General features: G+C 37.4%; 1 protein-coding gene across 1 annotated transcript in view; it reads right to left on the reverse strand.

The window, feature by feature from the left end:
* LOC119653661 (pyruvate carboxylase, mitochondrial) overlaps positions 1-27,317 on the reverse strand; it is a 73,105-nt gene that overhangs the window by 14,154 nt on the left and 31,634 nt on the right. The window contains exons 2-3 of the mRNA XM_038058491.1: positions 3,530-3,603; positions 3,360-3,467 (exon numbers count right to left, since the gene is read on the reverse strand). Of these exons, the coding sequence (XP_037914419.1) occupies positions 3,360-3,455 (96 nt within the window). The 5' untranslated portion in view covers positions 3,456-3,467; positions 3,530-3,603. The remainder of the gene's footprint in view (positions 1-3,359; positions 3,468-3,529; positions 3,604-27,317) is intronic.

Here is a 27,317-nt window from a genome sequence, read left to right on the forward strand (position 1 = left end):
CCAGATCAATAAAAATTTCATAAACGGTTAAGTGCTTTGGATAGTAAAAAAGAACGTTTGGATAGTAAAAAAGACCGCATTTGAATCAATGGTGTAAGCCCTTGCAGAAAAGTTCGATACCGAAACGTACATTGGTGCATTATGGTTCGGTGAACTGTTGCACATTATCAAGGACGTACTGGTTATTTGGGTCGAGAGTTTCAAAGAAGGAATACGTCGTTTTAACTTGACTTCCAAACTAACAAGATACATTGGGTTATTGTTTGTAAATGATTTTTCACACAAACTTCCATATTCGAGATAAATGATGCCGATCTATGCACGTTTTTTTATTCGTGCATATATAGATACATATACATATGGATGTTTGTCTCGAAAAATTCATACTGATATACAAACAACTAAAAAAGCTAAAATTAAAATGTTCACTTCTCTATGTTACATGCAATATCAAAAGTAGGAACAGCTGCAAAAAGTACTAAATACATCCTTTCATTTGATACTCCATATGACAATATTCGGTGAAAAAAAATTTAGACCCCCCTTTTGCATGTATGAAGAGCCCCTCCCCCCTTAAACTCAACAGGAAATAGTGCCACTGGCTATATGTAAAGGGATTCACAGGCAAGACGTTTTCACTAAATTTGGTGACAATATGTTCAGCCGCTTCCGCGTTAATCGATTATGACAGACAGATAACACCGAGATTGAATCGATTTTAATAAAGTTTAGTTTCACAGAAAACTTAAAAACGGTCAATAATTATTTTTTTTCTCAAAAATATATGATTGTATGAGTACTAGCAGGATTCAGGCTTGCAGCAGATAACCTTAATTTTGACATTTGTTTTAAAGCGGCAGGTGCGGGAGGTATAAAGGGCGCATCTCACCAAACATCCCAAATGGACCCGCCACTAGCGCAACTTAAGGGGTGTGAAGGCCGTTTTTTCGCTTCTTTTAGAATTTTTTTGTGAAGAACTGGATAAAGATACATTACGGATCATCATAGATTTATTAATATCTTGAGCGTGCATAGTAGCCCGATTACATAGTCCGTTATTGAAATACAGAGCAATTTATACACCCATTTTCACATAAAGGTGCTTTGCTGCTGCCAGGCTAGAGGGCGCTACGATCATCTTAAAGAAAAAAAGTAAACGGCATTTCAACATCAAGACTTAACTACAGTCCCCAAACTAGAATTGCCGCCTTGTTAAACTGTTTTTTGGGAATTTCGGTGTTTTTTTAAGGCTTCTTTAATGAATAAAAAAAACTACTGAATGAATCGCAATTATCCTAGTTTGCGGACCGTAGAAATATGTTCTGAATAAGTCGTGAAAATTTCAAAGAATTTCGTAGAATAGATTTTGGGCTATGGTGGCAGCCGATTTTCAATATGCAGTTTCGAGAAAAACGCATTCAAAAAGTAGAATGTGATTTTTAGCCATAAAATCTTAACTGATCATTAATCTGCTATACGTAGTCCATAAACCTTAGGTTTCCTCAAGAAACACATGTACAGCCTTGGCTTCACTTCTTCTTCTTCTAGTGAAGTCATTCGAACGTCATTCGAACCGATAAATACGAGCTTTATTACGACGATCGACATAAATCTGGCATGTGACTTATTACGTATTTAACACTATAATAACCGAATGACTTCGAGTATAAAAAAATCACTTTGCCCATATATTCTACACCATATCTAAATATAATTGATGCCCTTAAGGCGATAAGGAAACAACGGCCTATTGTACATGTACCGGAAAGTATGTAATTCGATATATTCCAACTTTTTCTATAGTGTTACTTTAGCTGCAATCTCGAAGGCATTTTTTCAAAGCTTTGATATCATAGAGCATTTTTTCCGTAAGTTCCTGCCAGTAAACGATAGCTTTCAGCAGTAACTTTCTTGAAATGGAAAAACTTCATTAAGGGGGCGGAGGGGTACGATCCTGAAAATTTTTTTCCCATATTTTTTTTTTAATTTTTTTTTGTACAAATACATAATATCTTAAGAATGCTGTATTAGAGCGATTGGGGCAAAACGATTTGTTGAACTTTAAAGCGATTTTCCTACACTTCACACTTTAAAAGTCAGTGACAGCTGTACAATCTATTGCACCGATCCTTTTATCCCTGTACAATTCACCAGGTAACGCTGTTTTTCTTAAACTTGTTATTTTTTAATTTATAGTAGCAAATATGCCGGTTTTTTAAGCGAAAATAGCGTTTTTTGACTTTCCAGGAAAATCATTGCAATAAGAACAAATCGGGAAACCGGAGGCTGGACGCTTCAGGTATGAAAGGTTTTGTGTATTTCGTATATAAAGAGATTTGAGTGGGCATTTTTCCCATTAGTATGTAGCACGTAATATATGCATATATTATGTGAGATTATCCATTTTGGGTGGTATTGACATTCATTGTCTTGAATATGCAGAGAAACGACAACTTAGACCCATTATAAATTTATTAGTAATAGTGCGATTTCCACCCCACTTGGTAGGATCATCTATGTTATAGCCTTCATCGCTGCAAATTTCGTGGTGCTAAGATGAACTTAAGGGGGTTTTACAGCCAATTACTTAAAATTATAGTAGTATACTATTATTAACTTTATTTGAAGAGATATTGGTATGGAAGGTATTTCGGAACCCAGGGACTATATAGGGGCAGCCTTCTGATGGGTCCGTTAAATAAATCATCACTTTCGACCCCCGCACACCCCACCTTTCCAATAAATGTCAAAACTTCGGCTTCGGAAAGTACTAATCGAGACCTTTCAATTAATACCCTACATGGCTATATTTGGTGAAAAAAAAAACATGTACATCCCCTTTTGCATATATGGGGACTTCCCCTTAAATTCGACATAAAAGGATGTAACTCACTGCATACGTGAGCGTTCACAGTTCCTACCTTTTCACCAAATTTGGTGTCAATCGCTACAACAGTCTCCAAGAAAAATGCGTGTGACGGACAAATAGGCAGACCGACAGACAGACAGTAAACCGATTTTAATAAGGTTTTGTTTTACAGAAAACCTTTAAAAAATCGACAGTATTACTGGGGAAACTACAAATAGAATCGATTTAGTTCTTATGCTCCAGATGATTGAATCATGAGTTATAGCCGTCACCGCAAAACAGCTTTTTTAGTGACCTCTCAGGAGATTTGTTGCCAACAGATTAAATTTTAATATTTTTCGCTGAAATTGTCAGCAAATCTTCTTAACATATTATTTTATAGTATTGTAATATTTTCGATTAATATGCATTGTCCGAATTTTCTAAAAAATATTTAAAAAGTGTCCTTTCATTTCCTTTAATTGTGCTCTTTTATTTCTGGGGTACTTACCTTACTACAGTAGTTATTTTTATTTAGCAGCCATATTCTTACACGTGGTGTCTGACATATTGAATGAACAATTTTTTTCGCACCACACATAGACATTTTGTATAGAATCTACAGAAAATTTAAAAGAATGTAAATTTATTGCCTCAAGCATTTAAAGTAGTGAAACTTACTTAAAACTTCGAATTTGGAATGATTGAAAGACTCCGCAACTTTTTACTATTTCTATAATTTGTACTGGTTTTCCCTGAAAATTGAAAGAAAATGGGAATTAGTTGAGAACTAGATTTAATGATAAACATTATATATACATATTTGTAAATCTAAATTTCTACACCATATTTTATAGAACTATTGTGGCCATTTACAGTTAATGTATATGGTATACGCACTTTTACATGGTAGCAGTTCACCACTGGTTACTTGCTATGTGGTTGGGAAGGCAAAAGTTCGATTTGTATGATTTATGTCGGTCCGGATTTGATCCTTCTCATCAAAGTTTCTATGAGTGATTTATTATTTACCCGACTCTATATGCATATGAATTATACATATACCGACAAACATGCTTGTATACAGACATGAAAAAGATTCATTGCTTGAAGCCTCATTTAGATTGATATGACTTTGGAATAAAGTCCATAAATTTCGGATTAAAATCTTATCAGTGATAGGCACAAAGCTCGATCAGACACTGCAAATACATCAACTTCTTTCATGGAAAACTTTCACCTGTAACTATTCATCTTATGAGTATCTGCAAAAGACAAACGAGTCTGATAAGGAGATACCGATTGGTGTCAACAGTATCAAAATATCTTTCGATTTAATCACGGCCATGATCGTTGATGTCAACGGGCAACTCACTTGTGAAATATGCCCCCAAATTTCCGAAAATAATGCTGCAATGAGATAAGATAAAATGCACGGAAGGTTGGTTATCTTGGTAATCTTTTTTGTAATCGTCACACCAGCCTTCCTAATCTGTTTGGAAATTGTGAAGCGTAAAATGAATGACGAATGGAGTGCCCTTTGTTCGATACTCATAAAAACTGAATTGTTTTAATTGAAGTTAAAAGATTGAAGTTCAGTGACAAGAGTGAGCGAGGAATTTCAGATTTTCTGGGGAGATTGTGATTTATTGATACTGGGATTAAATGAAAATCATGAATGATAATAGCGAATGAATTATTGAATGCCAGCTACATCCCGTAGCGTATGAATTCAAGTTTATCATCAAATTCAATATTTTACGAAGTGTGTCAAGGGTTGGTTTCGTGAAAGGAACTCATATCTGTTCAGAGTGTCTAGAATATATTCAGATCGCCTAGAATATATAATGACAGCAAAAGAGCATTTCAATTGTCTTTTCATTTGGATGAATTTACTAATTTTCTTCACTCTAAATGAGATACAAAGATATTTAGCAGCGAATATTTAGTGTGAGCGTTTGAAAGCAATTTTTTCTAATCCAACAAAACGACGGGTTTTCTGTGCCTTAAATGAAAAAACACTCTAAAACTTTCGGAAAATCAACTTTTAGTTTAGACTATACTTTAATATCTTAAAAACCAAATAGTAACGTTTCATGCACAAGAAAAATCTCTAAGAGCTCGAATTATACAATCCTATTCATTGGTCCATATGAGTGCAATTTAAGTGCCGCTGTTGGTATCGTGAATTGGAGCGTTTGTATAAATGTTACTATCGTTTTCAATAATTCAATTGCGCACTGATCTAAAATAAAATATTGTTTAGCAACCATAAAGGCCATATGTGGATCTAGATAAAAATAATGATGAATATTTCAATCTAAGTATTGGTTTTGAAATTTATTCAAAGTAGTAAACAATAGAAACAATAGAACATCCCCATCGGTATTTTCACTCAACCCTGGGGACATGAAAACCGACGAAAACACTTATAATATTTGCTGCGAGATCGCCGCGGAACAGGCGAAGAGATCCTGGTCCGGCGCTACCAAACAGGGGGGATCCGTCGCAGAACTGCCAAGGAAGGAAAGGCAGGAGGAAGGCGATAATCTAGACTGCCAGTTGTATTGTGCATTTGTCCTTAAAACTTAAAACGCGTTGTTCTGAAGAGGTTAGATATTTTCTTCTATTTGTAGTTCAGTCCAAACTGAACTTCAGTAGGTTTGTACTGATGAAGGGAGTAAGTTGCTCCCGAAATATATATATACACAATAAAATAAAATTGTAGCTTGGAGTAAGCTACTGGTCTATTAATTTGTTCTGAAAGTAAGTAAGTAAATTTCGAGTTGCCTGCACCAATATGTCGATCATTCAATTCAATTCGGTTGACACGACATTTTTGCTGTATATTCAGAACAACTTGCTCCTCGACACTACACACTATATTGCATGATGCCGTTTTTACCAATAATTTTCGAGCTTTTTTTTGGGTTTTTTGTCATTTTTTTTTAATTTAAAAACAGACCATTTTTGCAAAAATCAATTTGAAATAAATCCTACGCAGTGTCGAAGCTGTCTCGATGTCTAATCTTTTGTTTCAGTACAGCATCCTTGAACCCATAATTGGCAGGTTCGGCCTCACTACTTCAAAAAAAGATGTTTCTGCAAAACCGCGTCAAACCGCGATTTTGTTTTGAACACTCTGATTTGAACAGCTTTAGTAAAATTTATTGATGTTTTCAACTATCAATTTTCTTTCACGTTTTCACTTTATGAATAGAAAATACTGTTGTTGATTTGTAATATACGCTTTACATTTGCAGTATTTGGGGAAACCTAGCCTGGTTTTAATTTGATGCCACCATGTCGATACATATGACCCCTATTCTTCCATAAGTAAATAATGCCAGTGCTCGCACTTCTTGCAGATTCACCTTTTTCTTTATGAGGCTTTCAGTAACTGTTGTTTGGAAGCAGTTTTTCACTCTGGTATCAATGGTGTATTCCTTCTCGTATATATACATGCACGTAGGGAGCTGTGGATCATTACATGGAAAGCAACCATTTTATGTGGGTGGGAGTGGTTCGAACTTTCCGGAATCGTTCGATGTTTGTGTGAAGCCAAGACACTATAAATGTCAAAAGAGATTCCCTTTTCCCCTCTACTAATTCCTAAATCTAGAAATGGGAGTTCTTCCACGTCGTCGATTTCCATTATAAATCGTTAATTTCGATACACCTTGATTAGAACCTCCAGCATCTTATCCACTTTGCCTTTAGAGGCAATGGTGAAAATGATATCTATATACCTTTCTCAGATTTTAGGCAGCGAGCCTTTAGAATGCAGATCATTCACAATCTTATTCATGAACAGGTCACTTAAAAAGGGTAACAGGGGGTTCTCCATTCCCACACTTCTGGTTCATTCCTTTTTCTCTAAAGTTCCATCAACATTCAGGTTTATCGTTTCTGCGTAAAGGAAATGGGATATTGTCTAAGTAAACAATAGTAAGGAAGAGCTTCTTTCACTGGGATGCTTGGGAATAAGGCCTCTCCCTCAAATGGTACTAGTCATTCATTCCGTGTCGTTCAGTTTCCTGATGAGGTCGTCTTTAGTCCTGATCGTTTTTATAGCGGGAAGTCCTCTTAGTTCCTTAAACCTACCCAGCGGTAGTGTTGTCGGAGGCGGAAAAATTATGGTATTAAAAAAGTGACAAAAAAGTTCTAAAAGGTACTTTTTTAGCGTACTTAGGTTCGAGCAAAAAAAAGATTTTCACCTCTTCTGTTGTATTATAGAAAAATTAAACTATTCCAATTAAAAATCAACCAAATTGACCTTTAATGTTAATATAAAACAATGCCTTGAATTGGAAACTTATTGAATCACAAAGGCGCAATTTCGTTTTTAGCTTCCTATAATGCCTTCCGAAAATAATCTTTTGGGGAGATATGCCATATATGGACCTGAAGTTCAAGCAACTACTGCAGATATTCAACCAGGTTAAGATATACCAATTGGGGAGGCATATAGAGCCGACGTTGGACATTATACAACAACTATTCTCGTGCTGGGTAGGAAGTGTACTAAGGGTGTAGGTAAGGTGGAGTTATGCAACAAATTATAGTAGTCCACATTGAAGTATACTTACATTTCATGTTCTAGTTAATAAATCCCAATTTATTCACTCTGGTCTCTTTGAACCCCCAATTCAACTGATTCCCGCCACCAAGGTTGAGGGTTGCACGAGTGTCGGGAGTTTTAAACTCCATAATGGCTTACCGGCAAAACCCAAATAAGTTGTATTTACTATTACCAGACCTCAGAATTGAATACCGACAGTCTAAGATTTTTATAGCACGCTTTCTTCTGCCGGGCGGCTATGAAACTTCGCTCCTCAACAATGCTCTGCGTATGCTCTAAACGTGAACCTGTCCGGCTATCCATGCCGCAACATCTTCTTTAAATATCGTGCCGCTATCGAACCAACTTTTACGTCAACTGTGAATGATGTCGTGTTGTTTTCAACCTGCTAGCTTCCGCAATGGGAATTCAGTGAGTGGTCCTAAAAAGTCAACACGACCCAGATACCACTTTATGTGGTATATTTGTCTGAATTCGTTGCCTGATCGTGGATCTTAGGTAGACCCTTTGTTCTTGGCAGTAAGAAGTTAGGCATTCTTAGTTTTCGTTGGGTTCTCGATGATGTAGCGGTATTCTTTCAATACTTTTTCTATCCATTTGATTGAATTCGACAAAGAGTCTTACCCTACCGTCTGAAGTTTTTCCAACGATGCTGTCTCGTAATAAGATTTCTCCTGTGACTACTGCATTCCCCTTGTCCGCCTTTAAATAAAACACTGGCGTTTCCTTCAGTTCCTTTATAATTCGTCCTGGTATTTCCTAGGCCGGTTTATTACACGAGGAGAGGATGTTATCCACATTATTTTTGGTGGCTTCTTTCAATTCATTGTTTTCCAATTGATTGCCTGCCTCAATATCAACGATCTATTTCTCGGGGAGACGCATTTGCTGGGGTACAAAGTTTAAGTCTATGTTCTTCCTGGTCTTTAGTGAAGCTTTTTTTGGATTTATTAACTATGAAGTCCGGAAGTATATCTGTTATATTGGAAGTAATTTATTCCCTCGAAACAATCCAGTTTTTTCCCCTTAGGTTACTCTTTTCCGTATCCTTTTACATTGGAAGGTCTTCTAAATCTTGTCAACAGCGAGCGATTTTTCTTTATAAGCGGGATATATTTTTTACTTGTATAAACATATTTGGGGCAGTATTTAGTACAGAATCAACTCTTTACGTTAAGTTATTACTATATTACTAATAAAACCGTTTCCATTTTACTAATTTTTAAGGTTATGTATATTGCAGGGAATAACATAACCCCACGTTGAGGTGAGTGGGGGAGTAGAAGGGAGGTGTACATTTTTTCTTCACCGACTATAGTCATGTGGGGTATCAAATGAAAGGTCTTCATTAGTACTTTACTAGACCGATATTAATTTTAACATTGGTTTCAATGTGGAGGATCGTGGGGTTCGAAGAAGGTAAGTCATTCTCGAAAACTACCCAACCTAAGGATCTAAAAAAAAATATAGTGATTCGTGCACATGGTATCTAAGCCTTAAAGTACTTTACATACCAACACCTATTCAAATAAAGTTAATAATAGTATTATTATTAAATTATAAGTATATTTTCTAGAAATTGCTTGAGAACCCACCTTAAGTTTATTCTAGAACCACCGACTTTTGCAGTAATATAGGCTATACTAGAGAACATGATACTATTAACTTTGGTGAAAATCGCACCATTATAGAGATATAATGGGTCAAAATTGTCACTTTCGTGCAAATTTCTTGCATTCTAAAACTTTGGATGGAACTGTCTACCAAAGTGAATGGTCTAATAAACTAAATGCATAATCATTAAGAATCAAGTCGGCTTTGCAAGAACTAAGACACTACTGACGCAATACACACTGCGCGGTTATTCATGGAGAAACCCCGTGAGAAACATCGTCCTCTTTACATTGTATTTCTGGATCTGGAGAAAACCTTTGATCGTGTGTTATACGAACTCATCTGGTATGCTCTATGACAACACCGAGTGCCAAAAGAACTCGTGCGCTGGGTTCAATTGCTTTACCACAATCCAAAAAGTAAAGTTCGAAGTGTGGTGGATGTATCAAAACCATTTCGGGTCTTTGTCGGTGTTAATCAAAACAAGTCGGGAAACCGGAAGCTGGACGCTTCAGGTACGAAAGGTTTTGTGTATTTCTTAGTACGTAGCACGTAATATATTCATATATTATGTGGGAGTATCCACTTTTGGGTGATATTGACATTGATAGTCTTCAATTTTCAAAGAAGCAACAAATTTGAGGTATTATAACTTTGTTAGTAATAGTTCGGTTTCCACCAAACTTGGTAAGATGCTCTATATTATAGCCTATATCGCTGCAAAATTTCATGGTACTAGGATGAACTTAAGGGTGGTTTCTAACCAATTACAAAAAATTATATTAATATACTATTATGAACTTTATTTGAAGAGATATCGGCATGGAAGGTATTTCGGAGCCCAGGCACCATATAGTGGCAGCCTCCTGATTTTTTTTTAGATTTTTCGGTTTGGTAGTTTCTGAGAATGGCCCCCTTAAAGAAATGATCACTTTCAACCCCCCGCGCTCCCCGCGCTCCCCACTCTTCCAACAAATGTCAAAACTAAAATCGGCTTTGAAAAGTACTAATCGAGACCTTTAATTTAATACCCCACATGACTATATTTGATGAAAAAAAATGTTACACCCCCCTTTTGCATGTATGGGGACCCCCAATTGAATTCGACGTAAAAGGATGTAATTCACTGTATGCGTGAGCGTTTGTAGTTCCCACCTTTCTACCAAATTTGGTATCAATCGCTATAACCGTCTCCGAGAAAAATGCGTGTGACGGACAGACAGACAGACAGTAAACCGATTTTAATAAGGTTTTGTGTAAACACAAAACCTTAAAAAGGCCCTCTCACCACTTCTCTTTGTTCTGATTTTGGGCACTATCACACGGGATACCCAACGTCCAGCGCCCTATACATTGTTTTGCCAGTTGAAGCAAAAATAATTCCGAGCAATTTGCCAAAAAATGAAATGATCGCCTGATGCTACACGGTCTCAGATTAAATCTGAATAAAATTGAATTTTTAACGACCGACCCCCATGAAACAGGCGGCTGTGACCTGCAAAACAACGGTGGCTTGATAGGGATTTGAAAGCCTTCCGACGGCATCCAGATCATAGTTTTGATAGAACAAAATGGCACAACCGATCACGACGGGAAAACCGCTAAAGGCTGAAGAAAAAGACAAATATTAAGGTTTTTAGAAGATATCGCTGTGGAATGCATTTTAAGCCCAAGATTTCATATAGGCGCAATATCGTGATATTGGATTGATTGCAGATTTTTAAATTGAGTATTTCCCAAAAATGAGTTTTAGCATTTTACGTTTGTATTTTTTGACCCTCTATTTTGCAACGGATGGCAAAAGTAAGATCGGGCAAATCATTACAACAACGGCGAAAAAGTGATGCAAAGCTTAGTTTCATAGTATACTTAAAGCTAGAAAAGTGGTAGCGGGGATGATATCCTAACTGGGAATGCACGCATACACCACCCTTCGACAGCCATGCTCCCTTGGAATGAAAGCATTATCCTATGCAACTAACTCAAGAAATGATCTTAAGATTTGCCAAGAAAGTAATTTAGTTGGGATGGGCGATTCTCGTATCAAAATATGAATACACAATTTAGTATAATAGTAATTAATGTGTTCGATGGAAAAATCGGTGATTAGCGTCTTAGTTTTAATGTCTAGGAGACGTTTAAAGAGCTGAATGTCTAGAGTTTACGTACTGAAAGAAACATGAAACTTTGATTTCCCCAAGTAAAAATCACAGGCTTCCATCCCTGTGTTAGCTGCTGTTAAGAGGTACAAAGCATCTTCGAAAATGGTATCTAGTCTTAAAGTATTTATATTATATAATCCTCCTCTTTTTCTAAATCATGTGATTTCGACATTTAAATTTAAATTCTAAAGTCTCCGACTACAAAAGAAACCTAAAACGTATTTGCCATCATTTAAAAAAAATGCAAATAATTTTGCTCATTCCTGGAAAACGTAACCGAAAGAAATCAAAACACAAAATTCGTAAACAAATTTCAACATGCAGTATATGATCTCGTGACATTGTGGAAGTGGGTCGACCTTGATCTACAAAAAAATGAATACAAACAGAAAAACAAATCATTCACAAAAAAACTAGACGTAAGCAATATAGCCCGCAGGTATGACGGTGCATAGAGGCCGCAACACCTGCAGATAACCAGACGGTCAAATTGTCTGACACGAAAGTATCTTAGCTTAAAAATCTGAAAGCTTCAGAACGTACTGAGTTAACTGAAACAACTTTTCAATGCGTCACTGAACATGTGAGGTAATGGTTACGTTGACCTCTGCAATATAAATATATTATACATGTCTGGTGGCCAAGCACAGTTGGATATACCATTTGTATCTGAGTGTACCTATATATCTATATATTGAATGCATGCAAATGATTGACTGGAGTTTTATTGAACGAATTCTATTGGAAATCCACGAATCTACTAATAAATCGCTATTGATTAGAATTGAAGATTTAAACGATGGACGTGACCTGCTCAACTTGGATGAAAAAACAGGAGAAGGACCACTATTAAGTAAAGCCATAAATCTTTTGTTAGTGATTTGGTATATTATTACTGAGAAAATCTATAGAAAATAAATGTAACGATTTGCTACTTCTTGTCACGCAAAGTGCTCATTATTGCCGCCCTCTGTTAGTCTACTAGGATAGGCTGGTTGTGCGTTGAGTGGGTTCTTAAAAGATACAATCACTTCTACGCACTGTTCAATGGCAAAATGTTGACAGCTTTCATCAGAATTCTATTGTTGGTCATTATACATTATACATAAGGAAGATTTGCATAACAAACCATAAAGACCCGTGGACTTAATTAATTATTTAATACTTAGTGTATCACGGGTGCATTTTGCACCGATTACATATATATTTGAAAGTCTTGCAATGTATGATACAAACAAGAGATCGTGAAGCATTTCTTCCAATGATGGTCCTAGAAGTATGTTTGGCACCGAAAATGTCAAGGTCGACGAAAATCTAAAAATTGGCATTGGATCTATAAATTGCAGTCTAAATATATTCCGCTTCTTGCCTCTTCCGAGCAACAATGTTCGATACGAATATCACAAATAGTATATATGGTACTCTGCTTGGTTCCAACAATTTGTTGAGGGAAATACTTTTTGTGAACTGCAAACAGCTGAATGAATTGGTTTTAGATTTAAAAATTTAATGAATGGTTTTTTCAAATTTAGCTCAATTAGACTGGTGAAGGTGCAGCAAACAAGAAGGTTTTTTTTCTGCGATGTTCGCACATATGTTAGAGAGAAGATATAGTTCAAAGGGGTCATCGGTATTTTGGAACATTTACACGACAGGAGGTTTAAGAAGCAATAGTTAGATACGCATTAAAGATATTCAATTTTTAATGAATATGATGATTTCTTTTTGAATCCTTATTTTACCAGATGCAATGCGCCTAGACGACACTCAAAGTTACTGAATTTCATAGCAACATCTTGTAGCAAAATCTTTGTATTCTTCGCGAAGTTAAGGTCGAAGATGGTAGTGGTTAATAATAATACTACTATCAAATTAAGATGCACTACATTTTGGGAGAGTTATTGTTCCGTTTTATTGATTGTAGTATATCTTTCAACTATGGTTTGTCGGTCAATGCTTTAACCGACAGTACTGGTTGCTATCTAACAATTTTTATAGGTGCAGAACTAAAATTGAAACAGGTGCAGTAGTAACTTTATTGAAATGATAAATAAATATTCTTTTATTGCCGAAATTTCTTTTTTGCTCAATGGTTGGAATGTCGGAGAAATACATATAATATGCAAACAATTCAACATCACGGATTATAATGAATATAGTCCGCTTTAGTATTTTCGTCGGTTCTTCTGATACTCCGTTCTCTAGTCACTTGATAACGTTATGTCTGTCAGAACCGAAAGCATCGGTTTTCTTACAGAGGTAGGGAGTGCAAGTCCGTGTTCATCAAAGCCCAATTTTCCCACTGCCTCAATCAATTCTAAAAACTTCATTCTCAGGATAAGGATTTCATGCGATTTCATGATCACCTCTTCTACAGATCCAACAGAAAAACTGTTTCTCTAAATTCTCGGCCTACTATAGTAATTTACATAGCTCATGTACCGTACTGACCAGAAAGCAGAGAAGTTGTTTTTGTACGTAGATTCTCATTCCACGTCATAGTATAATAGTTAAGAAATACTTTAGCCGATCGCACATTTTCATTTTAGCTGTAGTAGTCCTCGCATGGACTTCGATTTAGTTTAATGATATTCTGTGTAGCCCTCTAATGATACCTTAAACTACTAGCAAAGAGCCTCACAAAAAAGAGGCCTACTTTATTAGTCCGTCAAACTGGTGGAGATTCCAATACCAGAATGCTACTCTACCTCTGAATTTGAATTAATTGAAACAAACAAACTCCAGTACAGGGTAGCCTCTACGGTATCGTGCTCACGTTTATTACCGACGATGAATGAACTGAGAGGGCTACGAGCCTGCGAGACAGCACTTGCCTGCGAGACAGCACTTCCAATGATCAGTGTCAGATGTACTTGGTCGACCAAATCTGGCTTCTTTCTTTTTGAAATGCAGGATTAATGCCGTTGATTGTTTCTCTGCCAAAAAAGGGGGACAAAAACGGTCTACTTTTTTTTCTGGCAAGACCAAAAATGTAAAATAGTGAACATGAAATAGTTTTCTTCTATAATAGTACATGTAGAGTAAAATTTTAGGAGAAAACTTAAACCGTATGCCTCGCCATACAATTTTCAATTCTAGTTATTTTTAAGAGTGATGTGAAAGTGAGTTGATACCATTGCTCGTGGAACACAAAAATCACATGATAATCTAAACATTTGAAAAATACTTTCTCAGGGAATAGATGGGGTAAAACAGAACTTATATAAACTAAGCAAGGATAAAAAGCGTTGATTTTATTAAGGAAACTACATGTAAGATAAGACTTAATTTCTTATTCAAGGCTCGAACGCTGGAAATAATAAGATTCGTTCTACACATCTTAATGTAGAACTATTCCAGTATGGCATGTCCCTTTGGCTAATAAGGCAACACTCGGTAGTCATACGCGCATCCGGAGACATAATGGCAGGTTTATGCTCAGGCCGGATAATTTCTCAGGACACCCATCCGTGGAAAAAAATAATAATATCATATATTATATATTATAAATAATAATTTATGGGAAGGTATTGAGGAGGAGAAACTGATTTTTTTTACGGTATCGACCTTCAGGAGTACCGACGGCTTTTATCAGTCAGCCATGAGAAACTTGGCTACTATCTAATGATCTAATGCTACAAAATATAATAGTAGAGTAGGAAGGAAATACACAACATTCTATTGGAAGTAGTTCCAAGTTTGTGAAGTTCATTGGGGGACTTGACAAGGGATGCGGTATGGCACGAATGTGGAAGGAGGCAAACCGGAATAGTGCTTCTTTCTTAACGACATTTATAAATCCTCCAAAACATCCATGGTCTAATAAAGGGCATGTGGTGAACTCAGGTGAAAATATGATATGGGAGAAAACGAAGTGATGATCCAGCATACTGCTAAAAAGGAACAAATCGGAAACCGGAACCTTGGAGCTTCGGGAAAGGTTTTGTGGATTATTATATAAGGTAACCAAACTGTAGCATGCATCCGCAATATTTGCAACAGTATATAAATAAATGTTTCTTTATTTCCTGCACCGATCCGTTAGCTAGAGATACACCTAACTGCATGCTAGCATGTAAAAGTTCACAGTGTTGTGATGCTGTTAATTCAAAAAGAGGTTTAAGGACGGTTTAATTTTCCAAGTTATTAAATGTATTTAAATTGACGAAAAACTTTCAGGTTGATGAGTTTCGGATCGAAATTTAAATGAAAATCAAAGTGACCATCTAAAATGAATAATCAAAAATATGTTAAGCTCTTGTGATGTGGAGTTTGGATGCAGTTTAACAAACTGGAAAGCGGTTACTTTAAAATGGTGCATACAATCAAATGGATCCTTCCAGCGCAAAGAACAGGCACAAGAAAATAATGTTATAAAACCGCGGATACGTCACGATGAACTAGACTTTTTGACAATTTTCTGTAAATAGGCTAGATTACTATAAAAAGACAATTTCAATCCATATAAACTCAGCTCATACCCTCTACAAACATCTACGTATGTCAGATACTTCTGCAGATTGACGAGATGCTATGAAGTAAAGTAATAAGTAAATATTTACCTAATTAACTTGAAAGCATGATTTCTGTGTAAAGAAAAACCACTTGGAAAGCTTTTTGACGATTCTCAAGGAGAGAACGTAACACTTGTTCAATGCATACCAGATACATCCCCACCTGTGGGTAATTGTCACAGTCGATTTAGTTATCGATATTCGTGTTGAAAAGGCAATCATTGACGGCCAACTCCCCAGCTAAAAATATCCATTGTTTATGATAATTAACTTTCTTTTACGTGTCAATTGCTTATTTATCCTAAGATTTGGCTGTATTGCAACTAACCCAAACCATATTCATTATAAAGTGTGCCGTCATAAAAGTCAAGTTCAAAAACACAATATATGGAACCTTGAGAAAACACCTTTTGTTTTGTTATTACATTTCAGTACATAACGTTTATCTTGTGATTATATTCGTTTCAGTAACTGCTACAGGCCTGCCATTTTGGTTAAGGGTTGCGGGTGGCAATTCATATGACATGGGGAGAATGTTCTAATTTATTGTGTCGGGTGTCCATTGAACAACAGCTATTTGCTCAGAGGAACCGATATCGTTACAGTGGAAATTTTGTTTGTTCAAGGAGGAGTTTATTGTTTGCATTTTTATTGTATATTAGTGCTTGATTGGAAGAGGATGAGATAAACCTTTAGTTATTTTTATCCCTATACAATGTACATACAAACTGATTGATGGAATTGATTGAATTTTCATCGCTCATCAGGGAAATTCCTTATATTTGGCTATGTAGTATGTATAATACAAACGTACCCACAAGATTAGAAGAATGGAATTATTTTAGCCTTCACTCTTGAGTGAAGAAGCGAATAATATAATTAATATTTTCGCAACATATGAAGGTAAGATAACTCACATACATAACTGTTGTTAACATCCAGGATTATTATTACTATCCTTTTTTTTGTTACCACCTGAAATGTTGGTGAAAGTCCGTCATCAACCTTTGGGCAGATTCTGCATATTTCGACAAGTCTAAAGAATAGAAATAAATTTTTTTTTTTAATTCGAACCACCGCAGAAGAGTACTCCCTCAGCGATTATCTACCTTTTCGTGGTGAGGTGGGGGGCCAGAGGTGACACCTGAAGTTAGGCGGTAATCAAAATCCCAAGCTAAAGTGTGACTACCGTGCCAAGGGCTAAATGGTCGCAGAGGTTAAGATATGGCCGTGAACGGTGAACAGTGGGTGCCAGTCGACCCCCAGTTTCGACCTGGGGCTCTACCGAGATCGGTTTATTTTCCTCGGTGAAACAAAAGACATGGCAGCCAACTACGACTTAAAAAACAAAAGAATACAGCAGCACTTTGATCATGACCATCAAACCCTGAGCTTAGCGGCCATCGAAGCCGATGGATGGGTCTTGTATGGCGACACCAATCCTTCTGGTTACGATACAGAGCAGTGTGTGCAGCTTAGGAGGAAACTCATCCTAGCTGTAAGGATTGCATCTTTGCAAGGGATTACACTACGCTTTGAGTCGGTAGGTGTATACCGTAAAATATTACGGATAAACTTTGCCAACGAAAGCACGAATAAGTGACTTAGACAACACTGATTCTCCTTCAACGATGTGTGGGTGAGTGCGCGACTAACCCTGAAAAGGATTTCCGAGCTACCATCGTTTAGAAAGTAGTTTCTCTGTCTTCCAGAAGAGGAGCGTAGTGGTGCTGAGGTCCTAGAACAACAATTGGCTTAGGCTCGGAAATGATCCTCCTTCAACGAGGTGTCGAAGAGTGCGCGACTGACCCTGAACAGGGTTTCCGAGCTACCATCGTTTAGAAAGTGGTTTCTTTGTCTTCCAGAAGAGGAGCGTAGTGGTGCTGAGGTCCTGGAGCAATTTGGAACACAGAATAAACTCAACACCGCTACCAAGATGCTACTAGGTAGCAAAGGAGGGGAAGAGGCGATAAGCCGGGAACTTTTCTCACTATCCACTTTCCTGAACCGGCTATTAAGAAGGTTCGGGAACAAACGGGCTATCAGCTCTACTACGGGCTCTGGACCGTCAAATTACAAGTGTCAGCTCCTGAAACCATCGAGGATGACCTGCAGAACACGGCATCTTCATCTAAAACGTAGATGAGGTGTCACATCTCTCAGATAAATTTGCAGCATTGTAAAACGGTGACAGAACTTATCAGTCGTCGGATCAATAACTGCAAGACATTTGTTGTTGTTGTTGGGGAAATTAGGGGTTTAAACTTCCGACATACTGACTTGCTGTGTGCCAATGGAAGTGATAGACCCCACTATCAAACGATGTCACACTCTCGGATCACAGGCGCATTGCGAAGAGAGCAACTCTCTTGGGGCAACATCAAAGCTACAGCAGATCCTTGTCAAAGAACGTAGCCAGCAGTTGGGCTATCTATGTTTACAGAGCGGGAGGTACACTTCTCAGGCAGTATCCCAAATCTCATCTCGGGGCCGACAGATACATACAGGGCTCAACCGGAAGATTGGACTCTGGCATGCAAAGTAGTTTCACCGGAACGCGTGAAATGAGAATTCACTTGTTCCAGCTGGCATCATTTCTGCTCTAGTAATAGAGGGAATGGACGCCCTGGGCCTACACATTCGGAATATATACCGCGCTTGCCTAGCAGACGCTTATATTCCAACCACTGGCGGGATGTGAAGGTAAATTTTTTCCATCTGAATGCAACACTGCATGTAATCCACAGTTGGTGCCTCTACAATTGACTCACTGTAAACGGTAGCAAAACTGGACTAGTTATGTTTACCAGGAACGTTAGATGGGGCAGCTACACGCTATCCACCATAGCAAGGACGGAAATCCATCTGATACAAACAGTTAAATATTTTGGAGTATATCTCGACTCCAAGTTAACGTGGAAGCATCATATTCATATTGCTCTGGTGCTGTAGGACTGCGATAGATCAGACTTGGGGACTTTCTCCAAAACAAATTCATTGAATGTATACATCCATAATAAAACCTATTTTGAAGTATGTATGCATCGTCTCTAGCTCGCTTGCCTAAATATTACCATTTGGAGGTAAAACGGCAAGCAGCTAACGACGCATACAGGCTTCATACTATTGGCGCGTGGAAAGGCGGCCAATCATACGGTCATGCGCCATTCTGGAAATTTCTTGGTAAATATCAGATGGCTCTAATGTGTAATCCCCAAAAGGGAAGAATGGTCTATAAATGGCCACGAAACTTTTGGAATTATAGTTACAAAAAACGGATCGAGCGCAGGGACGTTCTCCGCAAATTCGATTATGGAACTGACTCGACCTCTCGGAAAAATGACGAACATATTCTAGGCGGAGATATATGCTATTTTATTAGTAGCAGAAGAATGCTTCCCGCAAAAATTAAGGGGTCGCATCATTCGAATCTGTTCCGGCTGTCGTGGATTCACGCAGCCGAATAGAGGAATTTAAACTTCTGCCTGAGGTGCTGGAGCGGCATTTTTGTTGTCCCTTAAGAAGCGGAACATGAAAACCTTAATAAGGCTTTTAACGGGACACTAGCCCTAAAACTACCACGTGGAAAAAATCGAAGTAGCGGCCGCGGCCATATACATCCAATGCGAGTAGGAATAAGAGGCGGCCCTGTACTTCGTATGCAGCTGCCCGGCCTCCTCAGACCTCAGACGAAGATACCTTGGTAAGGTTTTTTTCAACGAAGAGTCTGCGTATTCTCTCTCTCTGGAGAACGTTCTTAGATTCGTGAAAGCTTGCCAACGTCGTCAGTGAGAGGCCAATGAATTAGCGATCTACAGGGCCTAGCAAAAGTCTGAGTACTTGGAGCTGCGGCTCCCCCCAATAAACTAAACCAGCTAACCACAGAAGACTATGTACTTCCCCAAGTGACACCAACTTTTTAAGGTTTTGTTTAAAACTGTCTGTCGGTCTGCCTGTCCGTCCGTCTATCCGTTTGTCCGTCATACCCATTTCCTCAAAAGCGGCTACTCCTATTCATATCAAATTTGGTGAAAAGATGGGAACTGTAAATACCCTTAAATGCAGTAACATCGTTCTACGTTGAGTTTGAAGGAGCAGGGAGCCCATACATGCAAAAAAGGGGTGCCAATTTCATTTCACCATATAGGATATCAAATGAATGGTCTTAATTAGTACTTCTCGATGCAGATATTAGTTTTGACATTGGTTGCAAAGTGGTGGAGTGCGGGGGTCCGAAAGTGGTTAATTATTTCAAAGATCCGTTCTCAAAAATTGCCAACTTAAAAATCTGAAAAAAAATCATGGTGGTGCATATGGTATCTAGGCCCCAACATACTGCCCGTTTTAATATCTGTTCAAATAAAGCAAATAAAAATGTAGCCCTTACTTTAGAATTTAGGATTCTTTGCAAGAAATGTTGGATTACATATCATTTTGTAACTATCTTGGAACATATAATAGAGTCATTCTAGCATTTCTGAGATTTTGAATTCTTAAAATTCAAATAGCATCAAATTTCAACCGATTCCATATTCCCTATCGGCAAAAACCAATTCTCTGCAAGATAAACATCGTCGTTGCTTGACTAAGATAAATTATATAAGAAGAATAAATCTTTTATATATTCCAATAGCTCGCATTGATGGCGGCAGGCCCCTGCTTCATAACTTTACGTTATTTAACGGGTCGGCGTCAGACCTTCAGTTATTCTGCTATGAGTGTGGGTACTGTTTCAAAAAAAAAACGGTCTAAAAACTCAGCTATTCTTATTTATCTTATTTCCTTTGTTGACTAAATCGTTTACTAATTGAATACTTTCTTTTTTGGTATTTCCATTCCTTTTCGCGGAAAAATAACTCAACACTGATAGTATCAGAAACAATTTTCAGAAAGTCTGGATTTTTAAAGACCTTCCGTTGGCGATTATTGTGATTAATAAAGTTATTGTTAACAAGAAGGCGGTTAGTAAAAATGCCAATACATAGATTGCAACGGGTCTCATAAATAAATATGTCCCAAAACAATTAATTCAAAAGCCAATCAAGACAGTATACTCTGTGGTTGTGCACTCTTTTCTCTAAAATGCTAGCAATTAGTTGTCTAACCATCGTAAATTTTGTTCTGACACAAAATGCCATTAAAGGGTTTCGTAATAATGCCGGCAAAAAACAAATGTATTATTAGAAAACGTCTAACTAGATATATTAAGAAATTTATATCTAAGTGAACTGCATTGTGCATTTAAAACAGTCTGGCTGAAAAGTTAATTGAAGTGCAGGCATTACATCTATTTTATATTGTAACGTGAGTATTGGCTTGGCCTAACATATATTTTCGTATGAGCTTCCCCGCATAAGATTATTCTCTTTGCAGTTGGGACTTTATTACCACAAATGCATATTCTGGGCATTCGATAAACGGAATGTATTTCAAATTACGTCGTGTCATTTAAGATGTCTGAATGCGAAATATTCGAACACAAATCATATTGCATAAATAATGGATAACAATAGATATTAACTATGTACTTATCTATACATACACGTAAGTGTATGCATATCTGAATTAAGTGGATAGAATGATGATTTATTATCATAGTGTAACACTAGGCACTATACATTTTGGTTACAGTATGTTCCAAAATGATATAACTTGGTATGATTTGAAGTAGTTAATAGGATTCCTCTTATTTTAGGCTTACATATGTGACATTTTTCCGTATCCCTAGGTTCTATGCGCCACAAACACAATGAAGAGTGCGAACAATACTAATCACAAGTAAATACAAATAAGAAAAATCAAATATTATCCGCATATAAATTGAATTTTTTCTTAGCCACAGAGTGGACTGTAATTGGTTGATAATTGAAGAAGGAATATTTGGGACCTTGTTTGCGTCTACCTGAGAATTCGCGACTTTAATTAGCCGTCCACATGTATCCTGTAGTTGTTCCTCGAATATTTTTAGATCGCGAGGACAACGAGTTTTTATTTACAAGGTTTTGTGTGACACTGTCTGTCTGTCTGTCACACCCGATTTATTCGGAAACGGATGGACCGATTGTCACGAACATTGGTAAGAATATGTAATCTGTTGTTCCCTTTACATGCAGTAAGTGGCGCCATTTTGTGTTAAGTTTAAGGGGGGGCTCCCCATAAATGTAAATAGAGACTGCAATTTTTTTTTTATAATGGCCATACGGGGCATCAAATTAAAGGGCTCAATTAGCACTTTTCGAAACTGGTTCCGTATTTGATATTGGGTGAAACATAGGGGAGTGAGGGCTCAAAATATGACTCCCAAAAAGTGTAACAGGTCTCGTTCTCAGAACCTACTCAACCGAAAAATCTAAAAAAAATCAGTGGTGCATTTCTACTAAATCTAGGCATCAAAATACAATCTAGGCATCAAAATACATTTTGATATCTGCACAAATAAAGTTATAATAGTATATTTCCACATTTTAGAAAATTACCCGGCGACCCCCCTTATGTTCATGCCAGAAATATAAAATTTGGCACGGGTGTAATGAAGAACATAATGCACAAGTTGGTCAAGTTTGAAGAAAATTAAATTATTATTAGCAAAGTAATAGGGGGTGAAACTTTGCCATTTTTTGTGAATTTCGTGCCCCCTACAACCTGTATGACGTTATCATCACATATAAATTCGTCAATACTACAACGAAATGAGTTCTTGTGAATGGGGTCGCAAAGAATTATTTTTTTTTAGTTATTTAGTCGTTTGTATATAGATACCAATTACTCCAAACAGACATATGTGTATGTATAATGTAATGTGCTAATGAAGTTTGCGGGTAGTGTCTAATTCAGATAGATATATTTGTACATTAAACCAGCCGTATTTAATATACGTACAATATATGTACATATGTATGCTTTTGCATATATATGTACATTATTCGGAAATTTTTGTTTAGGGTGAGGATAATATCTATGGCTGTAATATGTACGTATATTTTGTAGTTTGGAAAAGAATGAATGAATGATGAAACAGGGATGAACAAAAATTTGCGTTGAAGTTTCTTACATAAAATGAACACAAAACTTTTATACTCGAAGCGCGAGCTTCCGGTATTCCGACTTGTTTTTCTATGGAAGGTAAAGATTTTTGCAAACATTTTTCTTTTATATTATGTAAATGCAACGTTTAGTGCTAATATTCTTTTTTTTCAAAATAATGTTATAACTAGGTAGTTATTGTAAGGGAACTCCCCCCAAAAAAAATTAAGGAAAAATATGAACAAGTTGGGAAACTACAAGCTGGGCGCTGTATGAAGGGCTTTGCAGTTTCCTTATGTAAGGAACATTCAATTGACGTTTCACCATTCGTACATAGTTAAAAATATTCCTTCATATACATATTGGAGACATAAATATTAGGTTGTTGCAAATGAAATGACCGTTTTGGTATTAAAATTTGAAACGACTGTAAAGCTTACAAAAATTTATTTATTCAATCAAAATAGATGCCAGTCGATTCAAAACACTCCTGCCAGCGAGATTTAAGCGCATGTATGCCAGTTTCATCGAAGCCCAACTGTCGGGCGTTGATAAATTTGTCCAATGCAATTGTGACAGTCTCTTCGTTCCTAAATTGTTTTTCTGCAAATAAATTATTCAAATGCTTAAAAAAGTGGTAGCCGGTTGGCGAAAGGTCTGGTGAATATGGTGGGTGAGGCAGAGTCTCATGCTGCAATTCGTTCAACTTTGGAACCGTTGTTCTGGATGCATGAGGTCGTCCATTGTCGTGAAGGAGTATCACACCAACTCTATTGACTAATCTCGGCCGTTGAATACTCAATTTCGTCGAGTTGGGCACAGTATTTCTGTGCATTTATCGTTTCTCCAGGTCCCAAAAAAGAATAGTGGATAACTCCAGCTGTAGACCACTAAACAGTCACCATTACCGTCTTCAGATGGAGGCTCGGTTTCGGCTCACCAGTATCTAGCCATTGCACTGATCAGCGACGATTGTCGTATAATATCCACTTTTCATCACATGTCACTATTCTAGGCAAAAAGGGATCGCTTCTGTTGTGGGAGAGTAAATAACTGCAAATTTCCATTCGAAGTGCCATGTTTTGCTCCGTAAGGGCATGGGGGGGACCAATTTGTCGAGCTTTTTCATCTTTCCAAGTTGTTGGAAGTGCCGGGAAACTGTCGAATGCAATGTCTCTCACAGACTGACGTGTGTCGGATTCGACTAGTAAACACAGCTCGTCGTTGTCAATCGATGGTCCTGGATGTCCACGTGGCTCACTTTGAAGGTTACGTCACCTGACCGGAATTTTTCGAACCACCGTCGTGTGGTCCGTTCCTTTACCCTATCATCTCCAAATACGCAGTTAATGTTCCTGGTCGCCTCCGCTGCTTTATGACTAAGTTTGAACTCATTCAGAAAAAGTATACGTTCTTGCCTCTTTTCCATCTGTTTTTCCTTTCTATTCACTGTTATCACAACAATGGTCAAAACTGAAATGACTCCTTGATTAAATGTACGAGTACTTATACTTCATTATCCGACACTAACAACGCCAACTGGTGGTGCTTTGATCAATCAAAAAATCAATTTAAATGCGAACATACATCTAAATTGATTGTATGCATTAGAATATTTAGCTTTACTGCGTACGCAAACTCGAATATCATTTGCGCTGAGAACATACGAGTACACAGCAGTGGTCAAATTATAAAATCACTTACAAAATGTATAAACGTACATTCGTTAAAGTAAGAAAATAGAAATAAACCAACAACGGAACGACCGTTATAAAAAGTATGCTTTATTTATTTAAACAAAAAGCATTACATCTCTATGTTCGGAATGATTACAGGAATTCTTCGTAATTCCCAAAAATGCGTTGCAAGAAAGTAAATACACAACAACGGAATTTTACCGTAATTTTCCTAGAACTTTTTCTTATTTTCTATATTTTTCATGATTTGATGGTCCGAATGGTCAATAAAATAGCATAAATTGATTAGTTCTTTATTCCGAAAGAATAAGGATATCTATCCACTTTGTAAGAAGAATAAATTATAATTATGGGGGTCATCCCGTGCGTGGGATCCCAGGAATCGATTTTTTTACATGAATTGTATCTAGATATATTGTAGAATATATGGGTAAATTGATTCTTTGATATTCGGAGTCGCTCGGAAATTACATACATAAGTAAAATGCTACATGCCAGGTTTATGTCGATCGCCGTAATAAAGCGTGCATTTATCGATCCGAATGACTTGGCTAAAATCATAAGAATTAAAGCCAAGCCTTTACATGTGTTTCTTCTAGAAACCTAAGGTTTATGGACTAGGTATAGCAGATTATGGGCAGTTAAGATTTTATGGTTAAAGATCGAAGTCTACTTTTTAAATGCGTTTTTCACGAAACTGCACTGCGGTAGTTTTCTTTTATTCATTAAAGAAGCCTCGAAAAAACACCAAAATTTACAAAAAAAAGTTTAACAGGACACCAAAAATTTAGCTTTCAATATGTTTTCATAATCCTTGTTTGCGGACTTTGGTTATTTTTTCTTTAAGATGATCACAGCGCCTTCTAGCGTGGCAGCAGAAAAATATCTTTTTTGGAGATGGGTGTATAAATTGCTCTGTATATAATATATAATAATGAACCGCACGGTTCTGGGACTGGAAAAATTACCACGCATACGCAAGATATTAATAAATATATGGTGAAAAATTCTTATATGTATCTTTATCCAGTTCTTCAAAAAAAATGTCTAAACAAAAGTAAAAAAAAACGGCATTCACACCACCTCCAACTAGAGTATACCGAGGGCAGATCCTACTTCCAAATCGCTGGCCAACTAAACATTAAACTTAGTACCGTGGCTATTGTAGAGTGACTCAGGGATGGAAAAATTAAGGACGCCTGGAAAATTTGCAAAGAACGGGAAGAAAACTATTCATTGCAATCGAATAAGGAGGGCGACAATGAGGATTGTGGATGCTGAGCCGGAAGTAAGTGCACAAAATGTGACTTCTGGCTATGACATATCCACCAATATTGAAACCGTGCGGCAAATTATAACCAGTTTCGGGTACAGAAAGAAGCCACATATAAGTAAAGTAAATTGTTTGAAGCCATTGGAATTTGCGAAAAAAATACGTGAATTATCCTCAATCCTTCTGGAACAAGTTGATGTTTAAGAGTAAATTTAATATATTTGGATAATATGGTCGAGTAACAGTGTGGCGAATATCAGGTGATGGGCTAAATCCTAAATATACTTTAAATAAGTGAAATATAAAGGTAGCGGTGCTATGGTACGGGGTGTATATCAGGAAGTTGGGTGTGCAACCTTCATATTTTAAGCGGCCTTATGGATGAGCATATTTATATCGAAGTGTTGAAACGAAATTTGAGGCCAAGTGTAGAAAACCGGCGGGTTGCGGGGGACTTTTACTTCCAACAAGACTACGACCGAAAATATACAGCACTCAATCCACGTCTCTGTTTATTCTCTAATACATCGAACTAATTGAAAACACCATCTCAAAGCCGCCGTTATCGTTATCAACGGTCTCAAAGTTGTAGTCTCCTATCTTCATTTTCGTTTGACTACTGAAATTCGATGTTGTTGGTTCTTTGGTTTTTAGTGCCGACGTTGCCGCCATGTACTTCGTCTTGCCTTCATTAATAAGCAGCCCAAGATCTCGCGCCGCCTGCTCGTTCTATATGAAGGTAGACTGTACATCTCGGGTTGTTCTTCACATAATGTCAATATCGTCAGTGTAGACCAGTAGCAGGGTGAACTTGAAGAGGATGATCCCACTTGCATTAACATCTGCATCGCGGATCGCTTTTTCTACAGCTAGGTTAACGGTCAACTTCTTATCCACCATGACGAACAACTGAAAAGGTGGAAAGAACACCTCATCACGGATCTTAACAGTATCACATCCGTTGAAGTTCTTTCAATAGTGGGTGAAATAGCTAGTTACCGTAACATGCGGATAGGAACTGTTCCTGCAAACAGAGGAGAAATAATTTCGGTCATCAATGTACTCAAAATGAGTAAAGCTTGTAAGCTTGACGGTCTTCCCTCAGAGTAGAGTACTAAAAATTTTCAACTTCCACTCGTAGGTAAATCGTGCGAAGCCGAAACTTTCGCCAACGAGTAGAAGAAAGGGACAATCGTTAAGACTCCAAAGAAGGGTACTCGTTTTGAGTGTGACAGTTGGGGCGGGGAATTTGCGTACTCTATACCGTTGTAAAGATAACAGCTAAAATAACCTTGGAACGCATCAAAGAACATCTCGAAAGCTTGATCGATCGAGACCAGGCTGGATTCCGCTCCGCATTGACCACATCAACACCTCACGGATCATATTGAAACAGTGCGCCGAGGTTAGATCTTTCTTTCACCTGCTCTTCATCGATTCCGAGGAAGCTTTCCATAGTGCGAACAGGGAGTGTATCTGGCAAGCTTTTCGCTGGAGGACCATTTCGGAGAAACTAATAGCTATTATCAGAGCGACATATGATAGCGCAAAATATCACGTGCTGAACCGAGGTAAAATCCCAGAGGAGTTTGAGGTCAAAAGCG

Source organism: Hermetia illucens, chromosome 4, assembly GCF_905115235.1.
Source record: "Hermetia illucens chromosome 4, iHerIll2.2.curated.20191125, whole genome shotgun sequence".
Classification (NCBI taxonomy): Eukaryota; Metazoa; Arthropoda; class Insecta; order Diptera; family Stratiomyidae; genus Hermetia; species Hermetia illucens.